The 25,521-nt window shown below is 42.4% G+C and overlaps 1 protein-coding gene across 15 annotated transcripts in view; it reads right to left on the reverse strand.

Annotated features, from left to right (window-relative positions):
- Positions 1–960: 960 nt before the first annotated feature.
- EPB41L3 (erythrocyte membrane protein band 4.1 like 3) overlaps positions 961–25,521 on the reverse strand; it is a gene marked incomplete at both ends in the record, with an annotated part of 110,809 nt that continues 86,248 nt past the window's right edge. For 4 of the 15 annotated variants that reach the window (XM_080714472.1, XM_080714470.1, XM_080714471.1 and 1 more), the window contains 9 exons: positions 961–1,071; positions 1,347–1,427; positions 5,213–5,311; positions 6,141–6,272; positions 8,477–8,860; positions 9,548–9,667; positions 17,381–17,572; positions 18,273–18,308; positions 22,324–22,377. In XM_080714472.1, coding sequence (XP_080570598.1) covers positions 961–1,071; positions 1,347–1,427; positions 5,213–5,311; positions 6,141–6,272; positions 8,477–8,860; positions 9,548–9,667; positions 17,381–17,572; positions 18,273–18,308; positions 22,324–22,377 — 1,209 coding nt within the window. Of the gene's footprint in view, positions 1,072–1,346; positions 1,428–5,212; positions 5,312–6,140; positions 6,273–8,476; positions 8,861–9,547; positions 9,668–17,368; positions 17,573–18,272; positions 18,309–22,323; positions 22,378–25,521 lie in introns of all 15 variants that reach the window. The other 11 variants (XM_080714469.1, XM_080714467.1, XM_080714477.1 and 8 more) reach the window with 7 other exon arrangements.

Here is a 25,521-nt window from a genome sequence, read left to right on the forward strand (position 1 = left end):
AAAGTTTTTTTTTTGTTTTACGTCTTCTAAATATATTATTAATTTGGATATAAGTGATTTTAAAATTTCTTGAAGAGAGGCTATTCATCAATGTAAATGTTTCTTAAATCAATGTCAGGGAACTCAGTAATGTCTTATTATGAACATCTCATTCTATGAGCACGTGTGCCAGCAGCCCCAGGGTTGCACGCAGCAGTCAAAGCCCCCTGATGGTGCTCTCTGGCCCTGTGAGTTCCCGCATGGCAGGCGTGTGAACACACAGACGACACAGTCTGCTCGGGCTGCTGGCCACACAGCAAGCGGAGAGGCACATGCACGCTGGGAGAACAGGGCCATAGGCCTGCACCGTGGGCTCCTCCTGAGACGCTCGGGGAAAATCCTCCCATGAAATACAGGCAATATCAGACATTCGAAAGGAGAACGAGTGCTCAGCTTTCAAGTTAAAAACAGCACGAAACAAAAGCATAAACAGCTAAATATAACCAAACGAAGTTGAAGAGCAAGCCTCCAGGGGACTGTGCTGCCGTCCACAGGAGAAAGGGGCATCTTTGATCTCCCCGGTAGCTGGAGCTCGCAAATCGCCCCTCTCAAAGGGAAATCGCTCGAGTTCTGATTAGACCGTGCGGCAAGTGAAATCCAACTAGACACTTCAAATTGGGATAATGAAAAGCGCGCAGGGCCTGGATTAAAAGGGAACAGCAGCAGGTCAGCTCAAGCGGGCTCAGCCTCTCCTTGCTCCTCTAACCGGCAGTTGACAGGAAACACACACAAGTTGGGAACTTCCCAGCCTGAGACAAAGTCCCACCGGCAGACCAATTCTCCCTCCTCGTGGACATTGGCCCCAGAGATGCCGGTGTGAGAGAACAGGGGAGGCGGGACCAGGTGAAGGATGAGAGGGAGGTGCTCCATGCCGCATGCAAGCCTCCATGAGCTTGGAGAATCAGCATCACCTCTTACCTGTCAATCCTCTCCATCTTCTGGGGTGATCTCAGTCTCTTTATGGACCACTACTTTGGTCACTGACATGTCAGGGTGCTGCTCTTTGGCCTCTTTAATTGCCTGAGCCAGAGCCTATCCCCAGGAAATCACAGAAGGGAAAAAACAAAGAGGAGGTGGGACATGCATGAGCTCCAGCAAGGGGTAGACTTGGGAGCTACATCTCTACCCACAATATACAGATGAAGTACAATGATTACAAAAGGCATCGGAAATCATATATTGGAAGGTTAATTTAGGACATTTTCTTTAGAATACATGCTGGGCTAGAGGAATAGCATTGGCAGCTGCAGGGCCAATGTGTCTGCCTGTATATTTCTGCAGGGTGTTTACCATCTCACACATACTACCTGGTCGTGGTCGATGTCTGCGTCTCCTGTGATGACTATCCTCTTCTCGATTCTCGTCTCTGAAATGCCGCCTTTCACAGTCTAAAGGGGATGAGGAGAAGCTTTAGGAATCAGGTCAGTGGAGGGATGATCGTTGTTCCATGGGGGGAAATGGCAGAGAGTGGGGACAGTTTTAAGTAACATTATCATCATCCATTCTTTCAAAATTCAAATAGAATTCTATGGCAGTTAGTTAGCGTGCTTAATTTCAGAAGCAAAGATGGACTGAAGTCCCTGGACCGGGTAGTATTTCTGAAATACCTACTCCATGCCCCGCACTGGAGCAAATATTAAGCATGGGGTATGGGAAAGAATATTCCTAAAGAGAAACTAACACAGCAGGGACAATTACACTGTAAACTCAGAGGGGGAGAGGCTCACACTATAGGTATCTTCCCATCCTGCTAGGCAGCAGCAATTGGCTTGCACACCCCAATCTGTCCCAGGTGCTTTTTTTGTATGTGTGTGTGTGGTATTGGTGATTGAACCCAGAGGCATTCTACTTCAGGGCTACATCTCCAGCTCTTTAATAATATTTTCCCTTTGTTTGTTAAATAAATTTTTTATTGGTGCATTGTAGTCATACATCTTAATGGGATGTAAAACTTGTGGAGATATACATGCACACATCACCCAGTCATCCCCTACCCAATCCCCAACCCTTCCCTCCCCCTCCCTCCTTCCCATGCTTGGTTTCCTGATTAACTTTGATATGTTTGGTTTTTTTTTCTTTCATATATGGTCAAGTTATTTTTGACAAGGTTTCCAAAAACATTTGGTGAAGAAAAAAATAATCTTTTCACTAAATATTGTTGAAAAATAATAATTAAATGGAAAAAAATAAAATTGGGCCCTTAACTAACACCATATACAAATATTAACTCAAAATAGATAAAGACCTAAATGTAAATCTTAAGGCTATAAACTTTTAGAAGAAAACCAGCGTCATAAAACTTCACAACACTGAAATTGACAGTGATTTCTTGGATATGATTTCAAAGGCACAGGCAACAAAAGAATAAACAAACTAACTTCATAAAAAATAGAAAAATATTGTACATCCAAAGAAAATGTAAACAGAATTAAAAGTTATTGATGGAATGGGATAAAATATTTCCAAATGCTATATCTGAAGGTATATTAATATTACAAATATAAATCCTAAAAATTAGCAACAATAAAAGCAAACAATACAGTTTAGAAATAGGTAAAAGACTAAAATAGATAATGAATCTCCAAAGATTTTTATATGACCAATAAACACATGAATATCACTCATCATTATCTAATATAACTAATCATTAAGGAAATACAAATAAAAACTATACTGAAATACTTACTTCACAATTGTTAGGATGGCTTCTTAACATGAATTAACTTGCTCCAGCCCTTTACCTTGAGTTTGTTACTATCTTTACTTGTAAAGTGTGTTTCTTGTAAGCAGCAGATAGATGGATTCTGGTTTTTAATCCATTTTGCCACTTTATATCTTCTTATTGGGGAATTGAGGCCATTTACATTCAGTGTGATTATTGAGAGATAACTTTTAATTCCTAACATGTTAAGATTTTATTTCTGTTTGAAATACTGTTTATTCTTCTTTGCTTAGTTGTCTTCTGGATGGAAAATCTTGTTTTTCTGGTTCTGGTGTGTATTACCTATTTCTTCTTTGTAGTTAATCTCCTTGAGTATTTTCTCTGGCGCTAGATTTGAAGACATAAATTCCTTCAGTTTCTGTTTGTCACGAAAGCTTCTTATTTCCCCATTTAATTTGATAAATAGTTTTGCTGGGTAGGAAATTTTGGCTGGAAGTTGTTTTCTTTCAGAGTTTGGAATATGTTACTCCAAGCCCTTCTGGCTTCATGACTTGGTTTGGGAAGTCTGGAGTGATTCTAATTGGTTTGCCTCTGAATGTCACTTGGCCCTTTGTTTTTGTTGCCTTTAAGATTCTCTACTTGGCTTCTACATTGGTCATTTTGACAATTATGTGGTGTGGATAACCTTTTCTCTGATCCTGTCTAAAGGGAGTTTTATAAGTTTCCTGGACCTGTGTATCAACCTCTTGCTCTATGTTTGGAAAATTTTCTGCTATTATTTCTTTGAAGAAATTATTGATCCCTTTGGTTTCACCTTCTTTTCCCTCCTCTATTCCGATTATTCTTAGGTTAGCTCTCTTAAAATGGGCCCACATTTCCTCAATGTCAGATTCCTGCTGTCTGATTTCCCCCCCTAAGTTATAAATTATGCATTTGTTTTTGGAGTGATCATTTTCTAGGAGCGAGATTCTATTCTCCATGTGGTCTAATCGATTGTTTATAGTTTGAATTGATGCCTTTACTTCAATGATTGCATTCTTTATTTCTTTTAGACTCTCTCTAAATTCTTTTTGAAAGTCCTGTATTATTTCTACAGTTATATTCCTGATTTGATCTTCTGGAGATCTCTGAATTTCTGTGTTATCAGGTTCTGATATTATAGGGTTGTGGGCATTCATTGCTCTATTGTTGTTCCTCTTTCCCATGATTTCAGAAGTTTGTACCTTCTCTGGGTTCTTCCCCGGTCACCATGACTTCACTTAGGGTGCTCTGGATCTCGAGTTTGTGATAATCTCAGCCGCCACTACTCCTTTATTGGGTTGTATCATAAAGTCTCAGACCCAGGGAGTTAATTGAGGCTGCGCGAGACCATGGGGGTGCCGAGCTGGGCGTTTTCCCATGGGGAGCTGCGACTAGGGTGTGGTGTCTTTGCCACTACTACTTCTTCACTGGGCTGGACTGCAAAATCTCAGACCCAGGGAGACTATCAAAGCTGTGCAAGCCCCTGGGGGTGCAGTGCTGGGATTTCTCCTGTTGGGGACACAATTTCACTTAAAGTTATTGTGCACACTGATCTGGAGCTGTTGCGGGTGTGGTGAACTTGCCGCCGCTGCTGGCAATATGGCGCTGCTGTCCCTCCCTTGGCTGTGAGGCTGGCATATTTCTTTTCTGGTTTTGAGCTCCATTTTGAGTCCCTGGAAGGCGTGAGCTTGGTCACTGGGAATTTTAGACATTCTTTGTGCTGAAGGAACTGCTGAATTATACCCGAATGATCCACAGCTGCTCACTTCAGCTCCTTGTTTACTTTTCCTCTCTAGAGCCTGATGCTGTGAGGCAGGATGGCACTGGTGGGGCTCTGCAATGCGGGCTGGTTTCTTTTCTGGTCTCTGGTTGTTCTTCTAGTCTTCTTTTTCTATGTCCCTTGTGTTTACATTTTTTATTTCTCTGCTGATAGTGTTTTCTGGCTATGAAAAGCGCTGATTTTGTGGCAATAGAGATCGAGTGTTAGCAGGACTCGTAAAAGCTGCTTTTCTCAGTCGCCATCTTCCCAGAAGTCCTTTTTGTTTGTTTGTTTTGAAACAGGTTCTCGCTATGTTGTGCTGAGAGTCTTCCTAATTTTCTGAGGATGGTCTTGAACCTACAGTCTTCCTGTCTCTGTCTTCCAAGTACTGGGATTACAACTATGTACCACTACAACCAGCTTGTCAAAAGTTCTTGTGTGTGTGTGTGTGTGTGTGTGTGTGTGTGTGTATGTGTGTGTGGTACTAGGGATTGAACCCTGGGGCATTCTACCTTTGAGTTATACCCCCACTCCTATGTTATTCCTTATTTTGAAATACGGTTTAAATTACGGAGGGCCTCACAAGTTGCTGAGGCTGGCTGTGAATCTGCGATCCTCCTGTCTCAGCCTCCCAAGTCCTGGGATTACAAGCATGTGCCACCATGCCTGGCTTGTCAGACATTCTGGATGGGCTCTCAAGGATCACGCTTCTCGGTCCCCATTCCACTCACCTTGGTGATGTGCGTGGTAGTGGTGGTACTGGTGGTTTCAGATGTGATTGTCTGTGCACTCATCAGCACGCCGGGCTCCAAATCAGCCCCAGGATCGACCTGACCAAGCACAAGAACAGATCTCACCCACAGGTGTTTCTACTCCCTCTTTCGAAGTTTGATATGCTATCTAAAGCATAGCAATGACTGAGGGACAGTCAGCCTTTTAGGTTCTACATCTGAATACTGAATCAGCCAAGGATCAAAAATACTCAGGAATAACATGGGCAGACTTGTATCATTATTCTCTCCCTACATGACACAGGATAACAATGATTTACATAGCATTTGTATCCTATTAGGTATAATAAGTCATTTAGAGATGATTTGAATATACAGGAGAACATGTATAAGTAAATGCTGACTCTAAGCAAATCATAAGCAAGATTATAAGCAGATGCTGTGGTATTTTATATTAAGGATTTATTTAGCATTCGCAGATTTGAGTTATTACACACCATTACACCAGGGTCCTGGAATCCATCTCCCACAGATAAGGGGAGATGTCCAGGAATCTGGGAACTGTCGCCGAGTAAGAACTAAGCAGACCCACAAGGAATAGCCATTAAAAGTCTGGGGTGTTAGAAATGCAAGCAGTGGATGGCTGAGTGAACTTTTTTCCTTATCTGTGACTACAGAACTATGTTTCTGAGCCATTTTCTGCATTTCAAGATATATGAAGACCTGGTAAAGTCACTGGCCATCAGTCACAAAGACACTCCACTGTCAGTCATGAAGTTACAATCATTGCTCTGGATAAAGCTGGTTTAGCTGTGGGATTCTCTGAGTCTCATATATTAAATATCGCATCATTAGACTTAAATGTACTCGGTCATACAGGGAGAAAAACAGAGCATGGCGGGCCCTGGCCCCCCCAAGGCTGTCCTACCTGCGATGATTCATAAGTGATGGTTTTTGTTTCTGTGTGAACTACTGGCACTTCCTTGGTAGAAATTTCTAGCTTAACGCCTCCTGGTGAAACACTGCCAAAACTGATGGTTTCTGTCTTCACAGTTGACGACTGGGCCTATGGGACGGAACCAGAGGGGGCTGTCACAGCTTGGAGAGACACAGCTTTGGGATCCCCCCCCCCCCTTGGTATTCTTTGGTACTTTAGTACTTGATATAAGTGCAGGGTAATATTAAATACGTGTTTATGTATTTCATGGGGGTTAGCTCTACATGGCTATGTCCAAGAATCTCCCTCGATTCCACACTATTATTTTAGTTTTTGGTGCTAGGAATTAAACTCAGAGGAATCTTACCTCTGAGCTACACCCCCAGCCCTTTTCTGAAACAAGGTCTTGCTAAGTAGCCGAGGGTCTTGCTAAGTGGCTGAGGCTGGCCCTAAAGCTGCGATCCTCCATGTCTCAGCCTCCTAAGTACTAGGATTACAGATTTGGACCACCACACCTAGCTTCACATCATTATTTTCTATGGATTGTTCCAGGTAAAGAAAAGAATCTAAAGGGAATAAAGTTTTTATGTTTCCTTTCCTCCTCAATCTCCTGACTTTTAATAGAGTAAAATCCATACATAAGCTTTTATAACTTCTTAGGAACAAATTGTTATTATGATTTTTGTTATCCTCACAAAATATTTTATAAAAGTCTTAATAAAAGTAGTTGAAGAATAAAGTTCTGCTCCTGGAGCTCAGGCAAACCTAGATTTTGGTCCTTCTGGATAAGTAAACTAATCAGAAATAAACCTATTATTTTTCTAATATCTTGGTTATATATTATCCAGATTTACTGCCAATCACAAAAATTACCTGATTAATTTTTGTGGCACTAGAATTGAACCTAGGGCCACTCTATCATTGAGCTACAAGTATCTCCTTTCTAGTTTATATTTCAAAACAGGGTCTTGCTAGTTACTATGCCTTGAATCTATGTTCCTCCTGGGTCACTGTGCCTGGCAATTGTGAAAACATCCATGACGGAGACCATTTCCTGGAACTACACATTATTAATAGTCAGTAGATATGTCTGATATTTATGGATATGACCTAAAAGCTGGGAAACATGTCCAGGTGTGGTGGCGCACGCTTGTCATCCCAGCATTAGGGAGGCTGAGACAGGAAGATCGCAGGTTTGCGACCAGCCTAGCTACTTAGCGAGGCCCTCTGCAACTCAGTGAGACCCTGTTTCAAAATAAAGCATAGAAAATAGGGCTGTGGGTGTAGCTTGGAGGTCGAATGCCCCTGGGTTCCATCCCTAGTATTTAAAAAAAAAAAAGAGTTTCAAGAAGGGAAGATAAAACGGCGGAACTTAGCTATAATTCTGACTTAAATGAGCTATACTGCTGCTGATCTAAACCTCAGGGCATCAAACTATGGAACCGATCTAGGGGTCCATCAACAGAGGCATCAATTACAGAATTAGGGCTATCTACTCAACCATTAGAAATCATATCATTTGCATGAAAATGGATGGCACTAGAGGAAATTGTGCTAATTGAACTTAGCTAGTCCCAGAAAGTAAAGGATTGTATATTTTCTCTTGTATGTGGAAACTTGGGAAAAATTGGGACAGAAGAGTTGGAGAAAGTCCAGTGGAGCAATGGAGGGGGTGGAGGAAAGGGAGGCCGTGGGGAGGGATACTTGAAGAAAACACTTCAGTCGATGTTTGTACACATGAAGTTATCAGTGCCAATTTCAGTGTCATGTACAGGGAAGGGGAAGAGAGCGGGTGGGATCTGGGAGGAAGCTTGCTGAGCATTTCGTGCATGTCTCCGTCACTGTGAACTTCACTATGGTATGTGATTACAATGCACCAATAAAAGCACACCTTAAAAAAAATGTCGTGGCCTCTGGGCATGGTGGCGCGGGTCTGCGATCCCCGTACTTGTAGGCAGAGACAGGAGGATGGATTGCAGGTTTGAAGACAGCCTCAGCAATGCAAGGAGACTTTCAACAACCTAGTGAGACCCAGTTTCCAAACAAAATATTTTAAAAAAGGGCTTGGGAGTCTAGCTCACGGTTAAAATGCCCCTGGGTTCAATCCCCAGTACCACACCCAAAGTTGTTATTTTGCCAATGTGTACACATACTGAACATCACACAGCACCTCACGTAACATACAATACGAATACACAAACTTTGTTTTTACGTATTCATTTAAAAAATGTAAAAAGAAAGTTTTATTTTACATAAAAAAAATTTCAGTGCATCTAATGTCTATCAGTTTGACTTTAGTGCTTGGAGTACCCTCAGCTATTACTTACCTCAAAAAGAGATTTCTGCTCTGAAGTCTGCAAACCATGGAGGGCTGCGCCCTGCTCCTCCTCTCGCTCTCGGAAGGCAGCGGCTGCTTCTTCCAGCTGAGCATCGGCTCTGCCGGCCTCGTCCCTTCTCTCCTCCTTGGCCCTCTCGGTCAGGACAGAGCCTTCCTTCCCTTTCATGCTCAAAGCATCGACTGATGCGGGCTGCGCTGTCGCCTCTGCCTCGTCCCCCGCCACGCAAGATGCGTCCCCACTGGCGTGGAGGTTCACCATGTGCCTCTCCTCCACCAGCTCGGCTCCCTGCGCCACCTTCTCAGCGCCCAGTGGCTGGTGGTGTGGGGCGACTTCCATCTCCCTGTCGCTGGACTCCGTCTTGGTTTCCACTTTCTGTCCAGGAAAAAAGGGAATGCTGTCAAAATGACTTTCTATACACTGAAGGTCAAAACACAAAAACAAATGCAGAAACACACACACACACACACACACACACACACACACACACACACACACACCCCACCCTGAAAGCTGCCCTCACTGGGATGACCAAAGCCAGCCACCAACGGATGCTTATAATCAGAGACACAGATTGGCAATAGAAATTCCCTTACATTCCTTTTGCCTGCAGCTTGGACACATGCCTGCTCCTAACACACACACACACACACACACACACACACACGCGCGCGCGCGCGCGCACACCAGAGCCTGTGCTGCTAGCTCCGATCATCCACCAAATAAACAGATATGCGAGTTAAAACAGCCAATGAAAATATCGCAGCACTTTCACATGGGTTTTGCCTGTTTCCTTAGACCCAACAGATAAAATGCTTCTAGAAACTAAATGCAGTTTGTCAACGTGATTGCCTTTTGAATGACGTGACATGTATTCTTGCAATGGAACAGAAAGCACGTGCCAGCTACGCCAGTCAGGCACAAGGGATATCCCCAAAGACACCTCTGAGGTGCTGTAGGCAAAGCCACCTGACGCAAGCACAAGCACGCGCAGGCCCGGAGCGAGGCCAACGTGCACATTCAGACCCCGGGGTTGGAGGGGGGATGGAAGCAAGCGGCCACCTGCACCCAGCTTTGAGAAGTCGAGGTGACCCCGCCTATGAACTCTGTTGGTTTTCGCGCAGACTCTAAGAGACTGAAGATTTCAGAGCCATCCATGAGCTTTTCAGAGGACTGCTTAGTCTAGGTGAACAAAGAAATGGCAGAGTCAACACGAGAGACAAGACATATGCTCGGCACATACACATCACAGCTTGTTAGACATGAGTGTAGGCAGAGGAGTAAGGCCCGCGAAGGCAGGAATCCGAGGTACACACTTTGGAAACAGAAAAGAATGGGAAATAAAAAGGGCAAAAGGGGCGACCATGAGCTCTGGTTTGATGAAGCAGAGTTGTTAGGAGTAGGGAGGGGCTGGATTAAGCAGGTCTTTTTTGAATTAAGCAGGTCTTTTTTGTATCTCCCCCCTTTCGTTGCAAGCTACGGCAGTGCTATCACACCTTGGGAATGGGCAGCTGGAAATAAAAGGGAAAAGTGTTTTAATGCCGACTACTTTGGATTGCAGTATTGATTTAATTGTAAAAAAAAAAAATCAAGAAGCTGGGTTGGCTGCTGTCAACATAAAGCCAAGCAGCAAGAGAACAGAAAGGTCTGGGGTGGGAGGGCGCTGCCTCAGAAACGTCATGCTGGAATCCTAACTGCGAGCGAATGAGAGCCGCTGGTTACCACCACTCGGGACGCGGACGACTCGGTGACGTAGTGGGCAGTAGCCACGGAAAAGGACGGCTCCTGGGAGTACCTCCATTCAGACAGGCTCTTCCTTCGGGGGCCAAAGAGCCCCACTTTCAGGACCTCACTCTCGGGCACTGGCTCTGTTGTGCTGAGCCGTGCTCTTTCTGGGCCAAGGTGGCCAGCCACATCCTGGCCCGGCTCTGCAGCCTTCCCGAGGTCCTCCTCCTCAGGACTCTGTCTCCGAGACTCAGCTTCTTTGATGGGTGCCAGGGATTCTGACAGTTTCCTCTTTGCCACCTGTATCTCGGGTCCTCTCCTGGACTTCTCAGAGAGGGCTTCCAGGACCTCGTACTCAGCCAGGCTGGGGACGACCTTCACGGACTCGGCCATGCAGCGCTCCATTTTCTGAAAAGCCTCCTGTGTGGAGGGCTGGACTGCTTTCTCCCCCTCTCTGGGCTTCCCAGTCATGGTGACGATTCTTCCTGAGACGGTGTCATAGGATTTCCCTAGCGTGTACATCTTCTGCTTGGCCTCTTCTCCTAGTTGCATTTCTTGGGCCAAGTCGTCGAAGCTCTGCATCTCAAGGGAGCTAGACTTTAGCATTTCGGTGGGAATGTCCCCACGTCTACTGCTCACGGTCACCACTTTGTAAGTCACAATCTTTCTGGAATCACCATCAACTACCTCAGTGGGCACTCTGTCTACAATAACCCAGTCCTCTGCGCCCTATATGTGAAATACAAAAGCTAAATTAGAAATTTGGAGGGTATCTCATTTCTACCGTAAGAATCCTTTAAGCAAATCAGGGTGAAAGTGACAGGCAGGGCCCGTGATGGGACTGCATAGGACCTGGTCACTACCTAATAATTATGGCTCCGTCTCTTCTCATCTGAGATTTATTAACTATAACTTTCAACTCAGAATGCATTCTGAAGGGTAGGCTCGGACTCTCAGATTTCTTTAAATAGGAGCACATTTGGGTGGTAAACCTTGTAAGAAATACATTTGATTGCACGGTGCACTTCTGTTCATTTGGTATTTCAAGATTAGATGATATTATTGAAGTCACCGTACAAGTTTTCCATGTTATACATATAATACTACACATTATTGTTATTTCCACAAAAACCTGCCAAAGTACAAATTTCTATAAAGGGCTTGCTCCGTGTTCCGTTTGTAAACTGTCCTTCCTTATACAGGGAAGTGATTCCATGCACGCACTTATGATGCAATAAATATCAAGTGTGCTTGCTATGCAATAAGTATCGAGTGCATTCGAGGCACTGTAATAAAAATTTTCCCACAGATGGGATGCTGCTTGTCCCTTTGATAAGAAAGTCTCAGTGGTCTGTATAGTGTCCCAACCTCAATTACAGCTGAGATTCACTGTCTCGGCAGTTTCCCTTCCACTTCCTTTACTGTTAGTTCCAACAAGACAGATTAAAGTTAAGAAAACTTGGCATTCAGGGAGAACTAATAGGATACGATGGACCAACAGCTGACCAGCCTGACAGGTTACAGAGGGAAGGGAGATCAAACCAGGAGCGGGAGAACAGCTTGGTTTATGTTTTAAACTTGAATGGTTTCTATTCTTGTATTTGTACTAGCCTAAAACCCTCAATCTGGAAATCAGTGTGTCTTAAGGAAAATGACTCCAGTTTTACCTGCATGCTGGTATTGTATTAAATAAGATGAATTGAGAAAAAATAACCTCTAGGGTCGATGGGACAGTTTTCTGGGAAACAATTTGATGAGAGGTAGTCAGAGAATCAGCAGAATCTCCCTCCTGCATTTTCTTAGTCACACTTGGCTATTGGAAAAAACCAAGACGAGTTCAGAACTTTCAAAGTTAATCAAGGCCGTCTAAGGCAGCACTGTTCTAGGCATAAGACATGTAGTAAAAGTTCCAGTAAGATTATTATTAGAAAGTACAACCATCATGCTTCAATGAAAGTATACAAACATAATCATCTAGAAGTAGAAGTCACAAAGAAATGATGTATAAATAATAACCAAAATATCAGGAAAGTCTTTTCTCCTTCCCTGGAAGCTATGCAAAAATGATGCACCTACCTTTGTTTTAAACAAGACAAACATAAAAAATAAAAAAAGAAAAGCTAAAGACACTTTGATGATACTGAAGTATGAAATTCCTTTTGGAAAATCCTTTTTTTTTTTTTTTTTTTTTTTTACCTGAGACTCAAGGAATGAAGAACTTCCTTGCTGCAAAAATACAACTTTTTCAGAAATCTCTCTTTCTTCTTTGGTCTGTTTAAATAAAGGGGGTTGGGTTGGAGAAGAGGAAGCAGACAGTTTCCGAAAACGCATGTTAGGAAGAGAGTCCTTTGATTGTATTTATAAATATACACTCATAATATTTATTCACTTTTTCATAAGGAAGTACATTTTTGTTCATTAATTTAAAAACTTGGTCTGAAGTCACCTCAAAATTTAATAACTTCCAAAGAGCAATATATTTCACAAAACTTGGGTGTTATACGGCTCAAACATTTTTCGCTTCTACAAGCACAAAACACGCATGAGTGATGGAGAGGGTTTCTTCATACATCTGGCCAGTATTTGTGTCAGTTGCCGGCAAGACCATAAAAATTATGAGTATTAAAAGAAAATATGAAGAAAAATTTTAAAAACTTAAGTTATGAATCAATCCTCACTTCTGCTTCTGACCAGTGTTTAAGTGCCTTCCCCACTCACAGGATGCCTGGTTCGAAGTGGTGAGAGGTACACTACATGATGTCAGTGCATCACAACCAATGTGAAGGACCCAGTGAGTGTACTGAGGTCCCACAAGTAAAAACATATCCACCTCATAACACGGCAAATGATTTTTAAAAGTAACACCGAAGAAACATTAAGTAAGGTCTAGTCATATTTTAACTTCTAAAATGAAAAACCATTAAATATTTCATGTTAGGCACTAGTTTTTTTTTTTTTTACTTTTTAACTACTATATCCTTTTCCTTTATTCATAGTAAGTGGGCATAATTCAAATGGCAATATGGTAGCTATCAAGTACCTCGCTCCAGAGATTACAACTCTATAGATGAGGGACAGAAAGGATATTTTGGAAGATTGATCTAAAAATCATCATGGAAAGTTTCAAAGCTTCTAAAACAACAATAAAATTTAACATTAAAAACAGTTTTGTGAGCTGGCATGGTGGTGCCTGCCTGTAATTCTAGTATGTGAGAAACAGGAGGAAGGAAAGTTTGAGGTTGTGGGTGGTTAACTTAGTGAGACCCTTTGCAGTGAAAAAAAAGAAAAAAAAAGAAAAAAAAAAAGAAAAGGAAAAAGAAATGGAGGTATAGCTCAGTGGTATAATACCCCTGGATTCAATCCCTAATACCCCCCTTCAAAACAAATCTAAAATTCCTCTTAATCTACTTATCTCTCAGTGACTGTGAGAGGTTGTAGGGGACATATAGCACAGTTTCCTGCAGGACCCACTGACAGACTTAGATAGTGCCATCCTCATCTGACCCTTCTAATGAGAGATAAACCACTTTTAAAGGAACAAGAACATCATGTCCTGCAGTTTTGGAGAAAGGCATTAGAAAAGACAAAATGGCCATGTGGAATCATTAAATATAGATTTTTCTTTCTTTCTTTCTTTTTAAGCTTTCAAGTACAGATCCCTTTTCAAACAAAAATTAGAAAATTCAAAATTTTAGGTATTTTTCAGGGTAACCTCTGCTGGGCTTCTAACTATAATCACTGAGTTAAATATTATTCCTAAGATAAAAGCTTTCAAAAAAAAGTCCAGCAGTTAACCAGTGTTTTTCAGCAGACCCCACTGTGTGAAGCAAGGCAGTTTTAAAATGTCAATGTCATATCATAGGAAATGTCAACACAGTGTCAATGTCATATCATAGGAAATGTCAACACAGGCTATGTTCAGAACTTTGTGAGTCAACAACACAAACAAGTAACATAAAGGGGTAAAGTTAGAATTAATTTCTATAGATAGTGTCACAAATAATTCAGCTAGTAAGGAAGGGAAGAAGTACTGATGATCAAGATAACCTAAAAATGTACTTTTATTAGGTTTAGACCAATCAGCTGTATACAGCAACTATTGAATACTTAGTGACTTAAAAATTCATCTCTGTATCATACTTGGGAAAAAGGTCTCTATTCTGGCACACAAGATAAATAACACTGCCATTCACTCTTGGGTGATTAAGGGTTTCTACAAATGACCTTTAGGGAGTAGATGAACTTGAAAATAACAGCATCTGTGAATAATGGGACTCGACATACTAAGCCTCTAGCTGGAGAAGTTTGATAGCAAACACACCCACCAATCTACCACTCATGGTAGAAGAGAATACTGTTCTGCATAGGTATTGGTGGCTGTTGCTTTTTGGTTGGTACTGGGGAATCTTTAGGTATTCAAGGAACCTTTAACGTGGACTCACATGGACTAGGCCTAGGAGAATCATAAAAGGCCATGATAGAAAATGTTTTTAGACAGAGAAACACAGAAAAAAAATGAACATCGAGAGAATGTTCAGCAAAGTTAAAATACCATCTCCTTAAATTATTAATGCTCTTGGAGTTAAACCAACATCATTCCCGAAGATTCAGGATTTAATCAGATGAAAAAAATTCTTTTTACTAGTCTAACGGTCTTGGCTTCTTAGGGTCCCCTCCCTTATAACTCACTATTCTTTAATTTATTCAAACTATTAACTAAAACGCCCTTCAAAGTGGCCACCCTATGCAATTTTTAGTAGTAGCTTGGGGAAGAGATACTTTGCTCCTTTTGTCTATTTGGCTTTGACTGGAATTTACTTTGTATATCGATAACTCAGCCCAGAGACAGTTATCTGATCTCTTTTATTGTTGGCACATGGTTTGTAAATGAGATAAGGAAGCCTGTGAGCCAAACTTGACCTATCACGATAAAATGTATGATAGCATAACTGATAAGTGGTTGGTCTTCTTCCCTCCACTCCCAGTGCTGGGAACTGAACCCAGGGCACTCTACTGTTGAGGTCCATTACTCTCCAGCCCCCCCACCTTTTTTTTTAATGACTTTGAGACAGGGTCTTTAAGTTGCCCAGGCTGGCCTCGAACTTGCGATTGTCCTACTTCAGCCTGCGGAGTCACTGGGGTTATAGGCATGCACTACTGTGACAGGTGTAAGATGCAATCTTAACAAAACAAGGACTATTATATTTAAATCAAACTGAATGTGAATTTTTTGCTTCTTGAAACTGAAGCAATCTGAATGGAACTGGTGTTTAATGGCACAGGGATACTTTGGTAAGAGTACTTTTCTTTCACTCTGCACAAAAGGCCCCTTTCAAGGTAATTCAAATGGATATGTACCTCTTCTCTTTTGAGCTGGGGCTGGGATTGTCATGAATATAGTGAGATCTTGGTCACTTTTGATAAACAGCTTTCAAAGGAGGTTTAGAAAATGATGAACAATGAGTGTAATCTGATTCTTATTTTTACTGCCAGGATTGGAGCAGACAGACTGCTGCTTACAGCCTTTTTCTACCATAAAGGCCCAACTTCTAATTTTCTATTGTGTCTCAGCTTCCTGGACAAACAGCTCACAATAAAGGGGCCTTGAGAAGAAAGAGGTTAATCAATACAACGCTCCTAACTATGTAGTTTTCAAAAACTGCTTGTTTTGAAAGAGAGGTAATTCGAGATGATAGCTAACAGTAAGAGCCATAAAAAAGAACGAAATCATGCCATTTGCAGGAAGACGGGTGGAATTGCAGGATATTATGCTGAGCGAGAGCGGCAGCCTCCGGAAGTCAGGGGCTGTGTGTTTTTTCTCATATGTGCAAGCTATAGGGAAAATAGGCAACAAAAGCATGTTCAGATAAATGAGAGACAAGTTTAAGAGTGGAAGGGGATTTGGGGAGAGAGGTGGGAGGGGAGAAAGGAGCACCGAGAAAAACATTTAATAATAATGCTATGTCCATACCTGAAGGGATCACACTACCAACCTCACTTACAGACAGGTCCAGGGAGGGAAGAGGGGGGCGGATGGGATTTGAGGGGAAGTGCATCAACTTCTATGTGCATCATGTGCTTGCCTGTATCATTTTGAATCTTACCAATAGCTGTATAAAAATGGTTAAATTAGTACTAGACAATTTATGGTTCCCACATAATGGGAGTCCTGAAATAACTCCAGTGGAAGGCTCACTCTGGCTGCGTATTTATAGAGAAAGAAAGCCTTCCTACGTGGAAAAAAAGATGTACTTGAGAAGAAATTCCTGTTTCCTGGCTTACCCATTACAAATCTAAGTCAGTCACAAAAAATGAGAAATTGGATGCTCTCCCTAACAGGGGGAAGATAGGGAGAAAATGGGTCATAGGAGGAACTCTAGACCAAGAAGGAGAAACCACAGATGAGCAAATAAGGGGGCCTAACTGGGGACGACGGGAGGGTGAAGAGGGAAACTCCCTAATGTACGTGATGTACATTCACAAACACATCAAGTCAATCACTAATCAAAGCCAAATATGAGAAGGGGGGCAGGGAGGGAATTGGGGAAGGGCTATATGAGTGATGTGTGCATGTACGCCTCCACCATCTTGTAACCCATTAAAATGTATGACTACAACGCACCAATAAAGACACCTAATAAAAACTGGCTATACATCAGCTAAAATAGCCAGTTATAAATAAACGTCAAACGAGGTACTAATTTAACCAGTGAAAGCCTGGTGTCTTATACTATCAACTCCCAATCACTCACTGCTCAGTCAAACTGCAGATATTCTCAGTCGGCCCCATCTTACTACGGATGAAAAACCTGGAGGACTTCTCAGGGCATTCCTCAATGCAGGAGAAAATGGAGTCAGAAAAGCTGTCAGTCCACTAAGACACTATCTCCATTCCTCCCAGCTGTAAAATCCAGGTGCACGATCGGAATGAGCCAATTTGTACCATCATGGCTTCCGCGTCAGTCCCAGCACCCCACGATGTGATTCTCCCTAGCCACCTACCCGTTCCACTTTATTTTGGAGCTCAGAGCATCCCAAGTCCCGTTACAAATAGATAGAAGGGGAGGTTCTTTGCTCAGAAGCTTGCCAAATTCTTTGCCCAGTTCTAGACCCCCTGGAGGAGGAAGCCAGAGACTGGAAGACAGTTCCAACCCGTGGCTGGGTACTGACCTCTTCAGGTACCAGCGGCTCGATCATGGGTGCATCCTCCTGCCTGGCGGCCAGTCGCACTGGGGAGGTAGACAGCCTCTTCTCCCACTCATTCGTTATGGCAGTGTCTGTGGATGTTTCTAGGAAGGTTCTTTTCAGCTCACTGATGTTGGTTTGATGTTTCAGCAGTTCATCTTGAGTTTTCTCGAGTTCCTGTATTTAGAACATAAAGAATCCAACCCTTAGCCTTTCTCGTTTGTTGGTCTCCTTTCAACTTTTCTTTTCTTTCTTTCTTTTTTTTTTTTTTAAAGTAATGTCAGTCTCGTTAGTAGTCAAGAGAAAAACAGAAGTTTGGTCAGGGCTAGCACAAACACTCTGGTGAAAATGTGATATTTCTGGGGAGAAGAAAGAAAAACATTGAATTCACACAAGCATAGAAATCAAAAGAATTTGAAAAGGTAAACTGCAAGGGATGTGATTCACATGTCATCAGAGGGAAATAAGATGAAGAAACACACAGGGAAAGGGGGCTATGTCTACGCGAGAATAAGGGTAAGAGTAGGCTGAGGAGACAGCCCGCTATTCACAGGGGCGCACGGAGCATGCAGCAGGTGCGCCGGCAGGGGCAACGCCACGCGCAAGCATGCACTGACGTGTGCGATACCAACCTCTAACATAAGATTACTATGTTTGACATACACATTTTCACCCTTTATTCGCTTAATCAGACTATTCTGAAAAAAGTGGAGAAGAGAAGGCAAGGTAAGGGGCACAGTCATCCAGGGAACAAAGGCGGTTCTCTGCACCGTGCCACCGCGTGGTAACAGGGAGGGGGCGTGCCTGCAGGGCTGGACACCGGGCACAGACAGTGACCTGGCACGCACCCGTTGGGGATTTGGTCTTTCAGTTTTACCTGTGCCTTGAGCTCTGCGTCCTCTTCCTGGTCCGACTGCCAGCATCAAGAAAGAATGGGGAAGAAAGTCTTACCATGTGATTTCCCCTGAGATTGGACATCTGGGGGAAACTTCTAGGAAAATTTGCTCAGTGGGAGCACCTGTGTGCTTGTGCCTGCAACTGCAGTTCTTACGCACAGATCACGGCACTCTCGAGCACAAATTAGGAAGCTCAATCAACAGAGGACCAGCAAGCTAGCCCAGTGCATCTTGGGCCTCTTGAGGAGCAGATGCACGTGTTTGGTAGGTTGTTCTTAGAATATTCGCAATGTTATTACAATCCCTAACAATGGTTCTGATTATCCCACAATGACAGCTCTCTTGCCATGTCTGACCTCCTCCATAATCCTATGAGGTTAGCTATGACGACCTCGATTGTGGACCAGGGAACTGAGACTGGAAAAATCGAATACAGAGTCTGGACATTTTTTTCTTCAAATTGGGGATTGAACACAGGGGCTTTTTATCTCCAAGCTACACCCCATCCCCCTTGTTTACATTTTAAATTTTGAAAGAGGATCTTATAAAGTTGCTGAGGCTGGCCTTGAATCTGCAATCCTCCTATCTCAGCCACCGCACCTGACTGAGGTTCCTGTATTTTAAAACTTCTTGAAAAACCTTGATTTACTTGAACAAATTTTTGGGTTTATAAAATTATATTAACACATTTCAGAGGGGAGAAGAGTAGATTAAGGAAGAAAGTTAAAACAAGAAATCAACTATCATCAATGACATTTCTTTAAAATGAGAATAGGGCAGAGTTTTAGAGTTTAAAAATCCTACCTGAATATATTTTTCAAGCATCCCCAAGCCACTGCCAATATTCTTCTTTTTCTAGAGTCAAGGGCCTGTCTAATCCTTGGTCTGGTGTCCGAGCACCAGTAATAAGGAGATCGGTTGGGTGACACGTCTGCTTGGTAAAGCTGTGTTTCTCTCTGGGCCTCCTCTTCTGAGCTTTTCCTCTGACCGTGGCTTTTATGTCCCTGTGCTCCAAGCGGAAGCCCAGAGCAGGATTACCCATAAGCCAAGAGTCACAATCAAAAAGCAAGCCTCTCCAAGCAGATCACTCAGTCTCTAGGGACCTCACTTTTCTTTATTACCCATGGGATTAGGAGTGTCTACTCTAGCTGGTCACGGTGGTACATGCCTGTAGTCTCAGTACATGGGAGTCTGAGACAGGTGGATCACAGGTTCAAGGCCAGCCTCTGCAATTTAGTGAGGCCCTGGGCAACTTAGTAGGACACTCTTTTTAATTCTTAATTTTTTATTTATTTTCTTTTGTGGTGCTGGGATGGAACCCTGGGGCATTCTACCTCTGAGCTACACCCCCAGCCCTACTTTTTAAAATCCTTTATTTTGAAAGAGGGTCTCACTGAGTTGCAAAGAGCCTCACTAAGTAACTGAGGCTGGCCTCGAACCGTGATTCTTCTGTCTCATTCTCCCTAATGCTGGGATTATAAGTGTGTGCCACCATGCCCGGCTAGACCCTCTTTTTAAAAAAAGAAACAGAGCTGGGGGTATAGCTTGGAGGCAGAACACCCCTGGGTTCAGTCCTCAGTACCCTAGAAAAGCCCCAAAACGCATTGCTATTTTGCCGGCCCCCCACAGGGCGGGGGCGTGGAAGGTGTTGCAGGAAGCTCACCAGCGCTGCCCTTGTGTGAACTCTGCAGGGTGGGCCCCGTCCACAGCGCTTCACAATCTACCAGCTGCATGTATGTGTTTGTATGCTGTACAGGTTATGTCACAGATTTTAAAAGCACTATAGACATTTAAAGAATTACTATTAAAACATTTTTCATTAGCTGGGCGTGGTGGCGGATTGAACACAGGGGCACCTGTGTTCTGGGATTGTAATCCCAGAATTCAGGAGGATCACGGTTCGCGGGCAGCCTTTGCTACTTAGTGAGGCGCTCTGTAACTTAGTGAGACCCTGTTTCAAAATAAAGAATAAAAAATAGGGCGGCGGGTATAGCTCAGGGCTCAAATGCCCCTGGGTTCCACCCCCAGACCCACAAAACAAAACAAAACAAAACAAAACCATTTTTCATTTATAGCACAAATTCAAATTCAGATGGCCTTCATTGAATGTATTAACCTGTAACTAACTCTTAACAAAATCAAGGTGTAGTTTTTTTTATTTGGCCTAGAAAATTATTAACTTGTAATAAAGGTTTTTGTGATTGCTTAAAAGAATCTGGATGTTAGATTTATACTACTACCTTTTACCTTAAAATTTAATTAAATTAAAATTTTCTGTGCTCCTATTGGTGCATTATAGCCTCGTATCATATTGTAAATCATGTTGACAACAAAATACATGCACACAGCACTGGGTAGCCCCCCCCCCAAATTTGTAATTTTAAGCTTTAAGTTGAATTCTCATTTGGCATTTCCAAATGAGGAAATTTAGTGAAATGGTGTTATGGGATATTTTTTTTTTCTGAAGACATTTTCAACTAAGTGATATAAGGGCACTGCTTACAGCATTTTTAGTTTTTCCTAAATACTTATTAATATCGAAGTCAACCACTAAATCAAGCATGGGAGGGAGGGACGGGGAGGGAGTGGGGTGGGACTGGGTGGGGGCTCACTGGGTGATGTGTGCATAATTTATGTCTACACAAGTTTTTTTTTTTGCTTCAGCATGATATATAAATATACCAATAAAAAATTAAAAAAAAGAAATTTAAGCTATTTACTGGCAAAGCAGATTAAAAAAACCAGTATTTGTCACATACACAATAATGTATCCTAAAGAATCAGCAAAAAAAGATATACTAGCATAATATCTTTTGTTCTATATTACTTTTTTCCAATACAATACTCATAATAATTTGTTGATATTCCTTTTCTTAGGGAATTCATTTCTTATGAGTTAGCTGAAGGCTACAAAAGTCAGTTAAGAGAAGTATTATTTTAATAAATATTATCTGACCATTTGGGAAATTAAAATACATCTGTAGCCAGTGAACTAATTAGATTAATTGTGACTTCTCTCCAGTCACCAAGCCCGCCATACATAAACAGCTTCTTATCTTAGAGAGCAACATGGTAGAATCTCTTTTTTAAAAAAAGTCTTATCAGTTTAAGCAAGTGGTTCTCAAAATGTGATCCAAAGATTTTGCAGAGTCGACATTTTCTGGTAACTTATTAGAAACGTAAATCATGAGGTCCTATCTTAGCCCCTCTGAATAAAAAACACCAGAAGACTGGGTCCTTCCAGGTCACTCTGACACAAGCCAGAGTGTCAGAACCACTGGCCGAGGCCATTACAAGTTCATTAACTGATTAATTAATTTTGCAGTGTTCGGAATTGAACACATGGATGCTCTACCTCCTAGCTATGCCCCCAATCCTATTTCATTTATTTTTTTATCGGTGTATTGTAACTATCCCTCATAGAGGCTCAGATGATAGAAATATCCATACACACAGTACATGTCTCCCCTTTCAGATTGCACCCCACTCCTTCCCCTTATTAATTAAGCTTATCAACTAATTTATGTATTATTTTCTTTCTTTGGGTGCTGGGCATTCTACCTCCGAGCTATATCCCCAGCCCTTTTTCTTTTAGTTTTGAAACAAGGTCTCATCCCGCTGAGCAACTATACTGAGGCCTCAAACCTGCGCTCCTCCTCTCCTTTATTGATTTATTGATTTTTAATTTTTTTATTGGTGCGTTGTAGTCGTACATCTTAATGGAGTACAAGATGGCGGAGGCAGATGGGCACATGTCACCCAGTTAGCCCTTCTCCAGTTCCCGCCCCCTCCCACCTCCTCCCTCCTCCTCATGGTTGGCTTAGTGACTGACTCTGATAGGTCTGTGCAGGTACATCATGTAATTAGGAGAGTTCCCTCTTCCCCTCCCATCCTCCTCTCTCGTCCCAGCCTCCCATACAGACATATTTAGCTCCTACTACGAAGGTTGGGATGCCCCCCCCCACCCAACCTAACACACAGGCTCTTCACCAGACCCCACAGGCTCCCCAGGGCCTGTGGGGCAGTACCAACCTCGGTGGCCGTGGTTTCGCCGTCCGCTGCCGTGTCTGTTCTCTCGCTGTCGGTCTGTGGACCGCACAAGTGATCAGGTTCCAGGAGGGAGGCAGAGACAGAAAACAAACCCATCTGGTCACTCAGGGCAGGCCCAGGGCACACCCTTCATTTTCTCTCTGGTGTCTGTCTCCTACCACCTTCCCTCAGGATCGCAGGATTCAGCAAAGCAGGAGGAGCCCGAGCTAGGAGTCCTCAGCAGCGCTCCCTCGAGGAGACCCAGGCATGCAGCCTGCAGGTGCCGCTCCATGGGGAACCTTGGTCCCTCTCCTCCCACCTCCCCTCTATCCCCGAAAAGCTCGCCTAAAACTGCTTAACGCAATCGGAATGGGGGCTTATAGTTTTTTTAAAAAATTCTAGTAATAATGTCACATTTGAAAGGTAAATGTAAATGTAAATTTACATAAAAAGCTACTTAACAGTCTCGACTTTCAGCCCCTCATTTATACCAGTTGGGTAGTTTATGGCCATTTATGAACATCAGGCTGTCTGCATTACCTATTATTTATTAAAAGCACACGCCAGTGGTTCACGGGCATATGTTTTATATGTGGAAAAGGTAATTAGATTTTTAAGTATCATTACTAAGAGGTATTTTTTAAGACATTATGCTATTTGTTCCGCCCCGCCCTCCAATATAGAGGAATATGTCAAAGTACATATTTAAGCATTTTGTTGCAAAATACCATTCAAATGATGCAAATAATAGTAATAATTAAAAAATATAGAAAGACATCTACTTGGAATCAAAACAGAGCACAGCATTTCACAGAGCCTTGGGTTTCTGGGGAAAGTTAGAAGAATAATTTTAGGACTGGTTTTTAATCTGTTTCACAGAGGCTTATGTTTTAAAACAAAAAGTATTTTCTCTTGAGTTATGTCCTGATGGTAACTGACTTTCCCTACATAGATGTAAACTAATTATTAGTGAAATTCCCTTGATCAAAGATATTTGGTTAATACTTTGAAAATAAAAATCAAAGCTGGGTGTGGTGGCCCACATCTGTAATTGCAGTACTTGGGAGGCTGAGACAGAAGGATCACAGGTTTGAAGCTAGCCTCAGCAATGTAGCAAAACTCTGTTTCAAAAGTAAAAAGGGCTGGGGGTGCGGCTTGGACATTGAATACTGCTGGGTTCAATCCCCAGGACCAAAGGGGGAAAAAATTAGAACAGAGGGCTATAGGGCTGGGAATGTCTCTTAAAACAACCCCTCCCTCCAAAGAGCAAGGCGTGCCAGGAGATGAGTGGGGGACAATGTTGTCTGTACAGACAATGCTGGTCAGGTTGGCTTCTTAGCAGTATCCCAGACTCTCATTTTTTATATTTCTGAAAGAAAAGGAGTTGAAACATATGCTTGGCATATGGGCCTTGCTGCCAACCCTAAATAAAAAAAATAATATTCAGTAGATTGGGGAAGAAAGTGTGGCCACTACTTTCATGATCTGACCACCTGGGTCAGCAACTGGGACAGGGAGGGGTATTAATTTTCTTGCAGGACATTAGCCTGGCTTCACCCGCTGACCCCAGGGATAGACCAGTCTGAGTTAGTAAGAAAGGGACGGGGGCCGTTCAAGTGTACACGATAATTCCAAGGTCAAGAAGAATGGCTATGCCTAGTGCTCTAATTAACTGTACCTTGAAGGGAGATCTCTTCCTACATAGATGATCTCCTTACGGGTCTGAGATGTACTTGACTCACTTCCCAACATCTCAGCATGAGAGAGCAGATGTGGATGTGAATGAGGGTCTGAGGTTAGACCCGTATGGGCTCAAATCCTTGCTGTTCAAACCTGTGATCCATTGGGCTTGTTTCATATTTTAGTTCAAGTTTCCTTCTTGGAAAATGGGGAAAATAACAGCCCTCACTGTACCGTATAATGGATACCAAGTTCTTTACAGAATGCCTGATATACACACAGCTAAAAACTGTCTTTAATAAAATGTTAATATAACATTACACAACTACTATTAATTTTAGTTTTTAAAAATTACCTAATTTTAATTTGATAGCCTAAATACAATGAGAGGTCTTTGGTCATATCTAAATTTCCTCAACGGTTGGGTGCAGTGGTACATGTCTGTAAGCTCAGCTCCTGGGGAGGTTGGGGAGGAGGACTGTGAGTTCAAGGCCACCCTGGGCAGCATAGTGAGACCTCTGTCTCAAAACAGAAAAAAAGCCAGGTGTGGCAGACATGGCTGAGACAGGAAGATCCAGGTTTGAGGACAGCCTCAGTTGGTGAGGCCCTTTGCAACTCAGTGAAACCCTGTTTCAAAAAAATAAAGAATAAAAAATAGCTCTGGAGGTGTAGCTCAGAGGTAGAATGCCACTGGGTTCCACCCCCAGGACCACACAAAAAAATTTTAAAAACAGAAAAAAGGAAGAAAAGAAAAGGAAATATGTAAGGTCTTTAAAATTCCTAATTAGTGTCTAGTCAATAGTCAGCAAATATAGTATCTGATCAATAGTCAATAAATGAGTAATAAAAATGAAATAAAAGCAGCTTCTATAGCAACTCTTATTTATATAATGTACTGTGACCACACAAGATTGCAAAATATAGAATCTCATGAACTACCATATACTATGTCTACACAATTCAAAGTGTCATACATTAATTTTTCCGCCAGACTCAAGTCTATCTATTTTGTGTTATCAAAAACTTATCCAGAAAATTCACCCAACACCTTCTGTTACAGTGAGCTAAATTTATCTTGTTTTTGACAGATGACTTCATATTCTGTCCCTTATTTGGCCATGTAAAAAGTACAAAAGAAAAAGACCCACTTTCCCCTTTGAAATGATTAAGACTTTCTCAACTGAGTTTTACTCTCAAGAAGGAAGGGTTGGGATGGATTACGCCCAGTAACACAAGAGAAATGTGATAAGAACTACTGTCGTCGGTGACTGTGTAAACGAATGTGGCACAGAGGAGCTGTGTGTCAGGAGTAACGAAGCTGAGCTGAGCACGTGCCTTGAGGCCAAGGGTATAAAATTGGCCATGTAAGCAATAGCATTAAAAAAAAATGGAATGACCTACATTATGCGCTGAGCTCAAGCAGGTCTAATACACACTGCTCTTCACACCTGGGGCTCGGAGTCCACACTGAACAGATGGCCAAATACAGAGCGTGGGGCGGGAGAGCTGTCGCGGGCTAAG

The sequence above is a fragment of the Muscardinus avellanarius genome, assembly GCF_963383645.1.
Source record: "Muscardinus avellanarius genome assembly, chromosome: 17".
NCBI lineage: Eukaryota > Metazoa > Chordata > Mammalia > Rodentia > Gliridae > Muscardinus > Muscardinus avellanarius.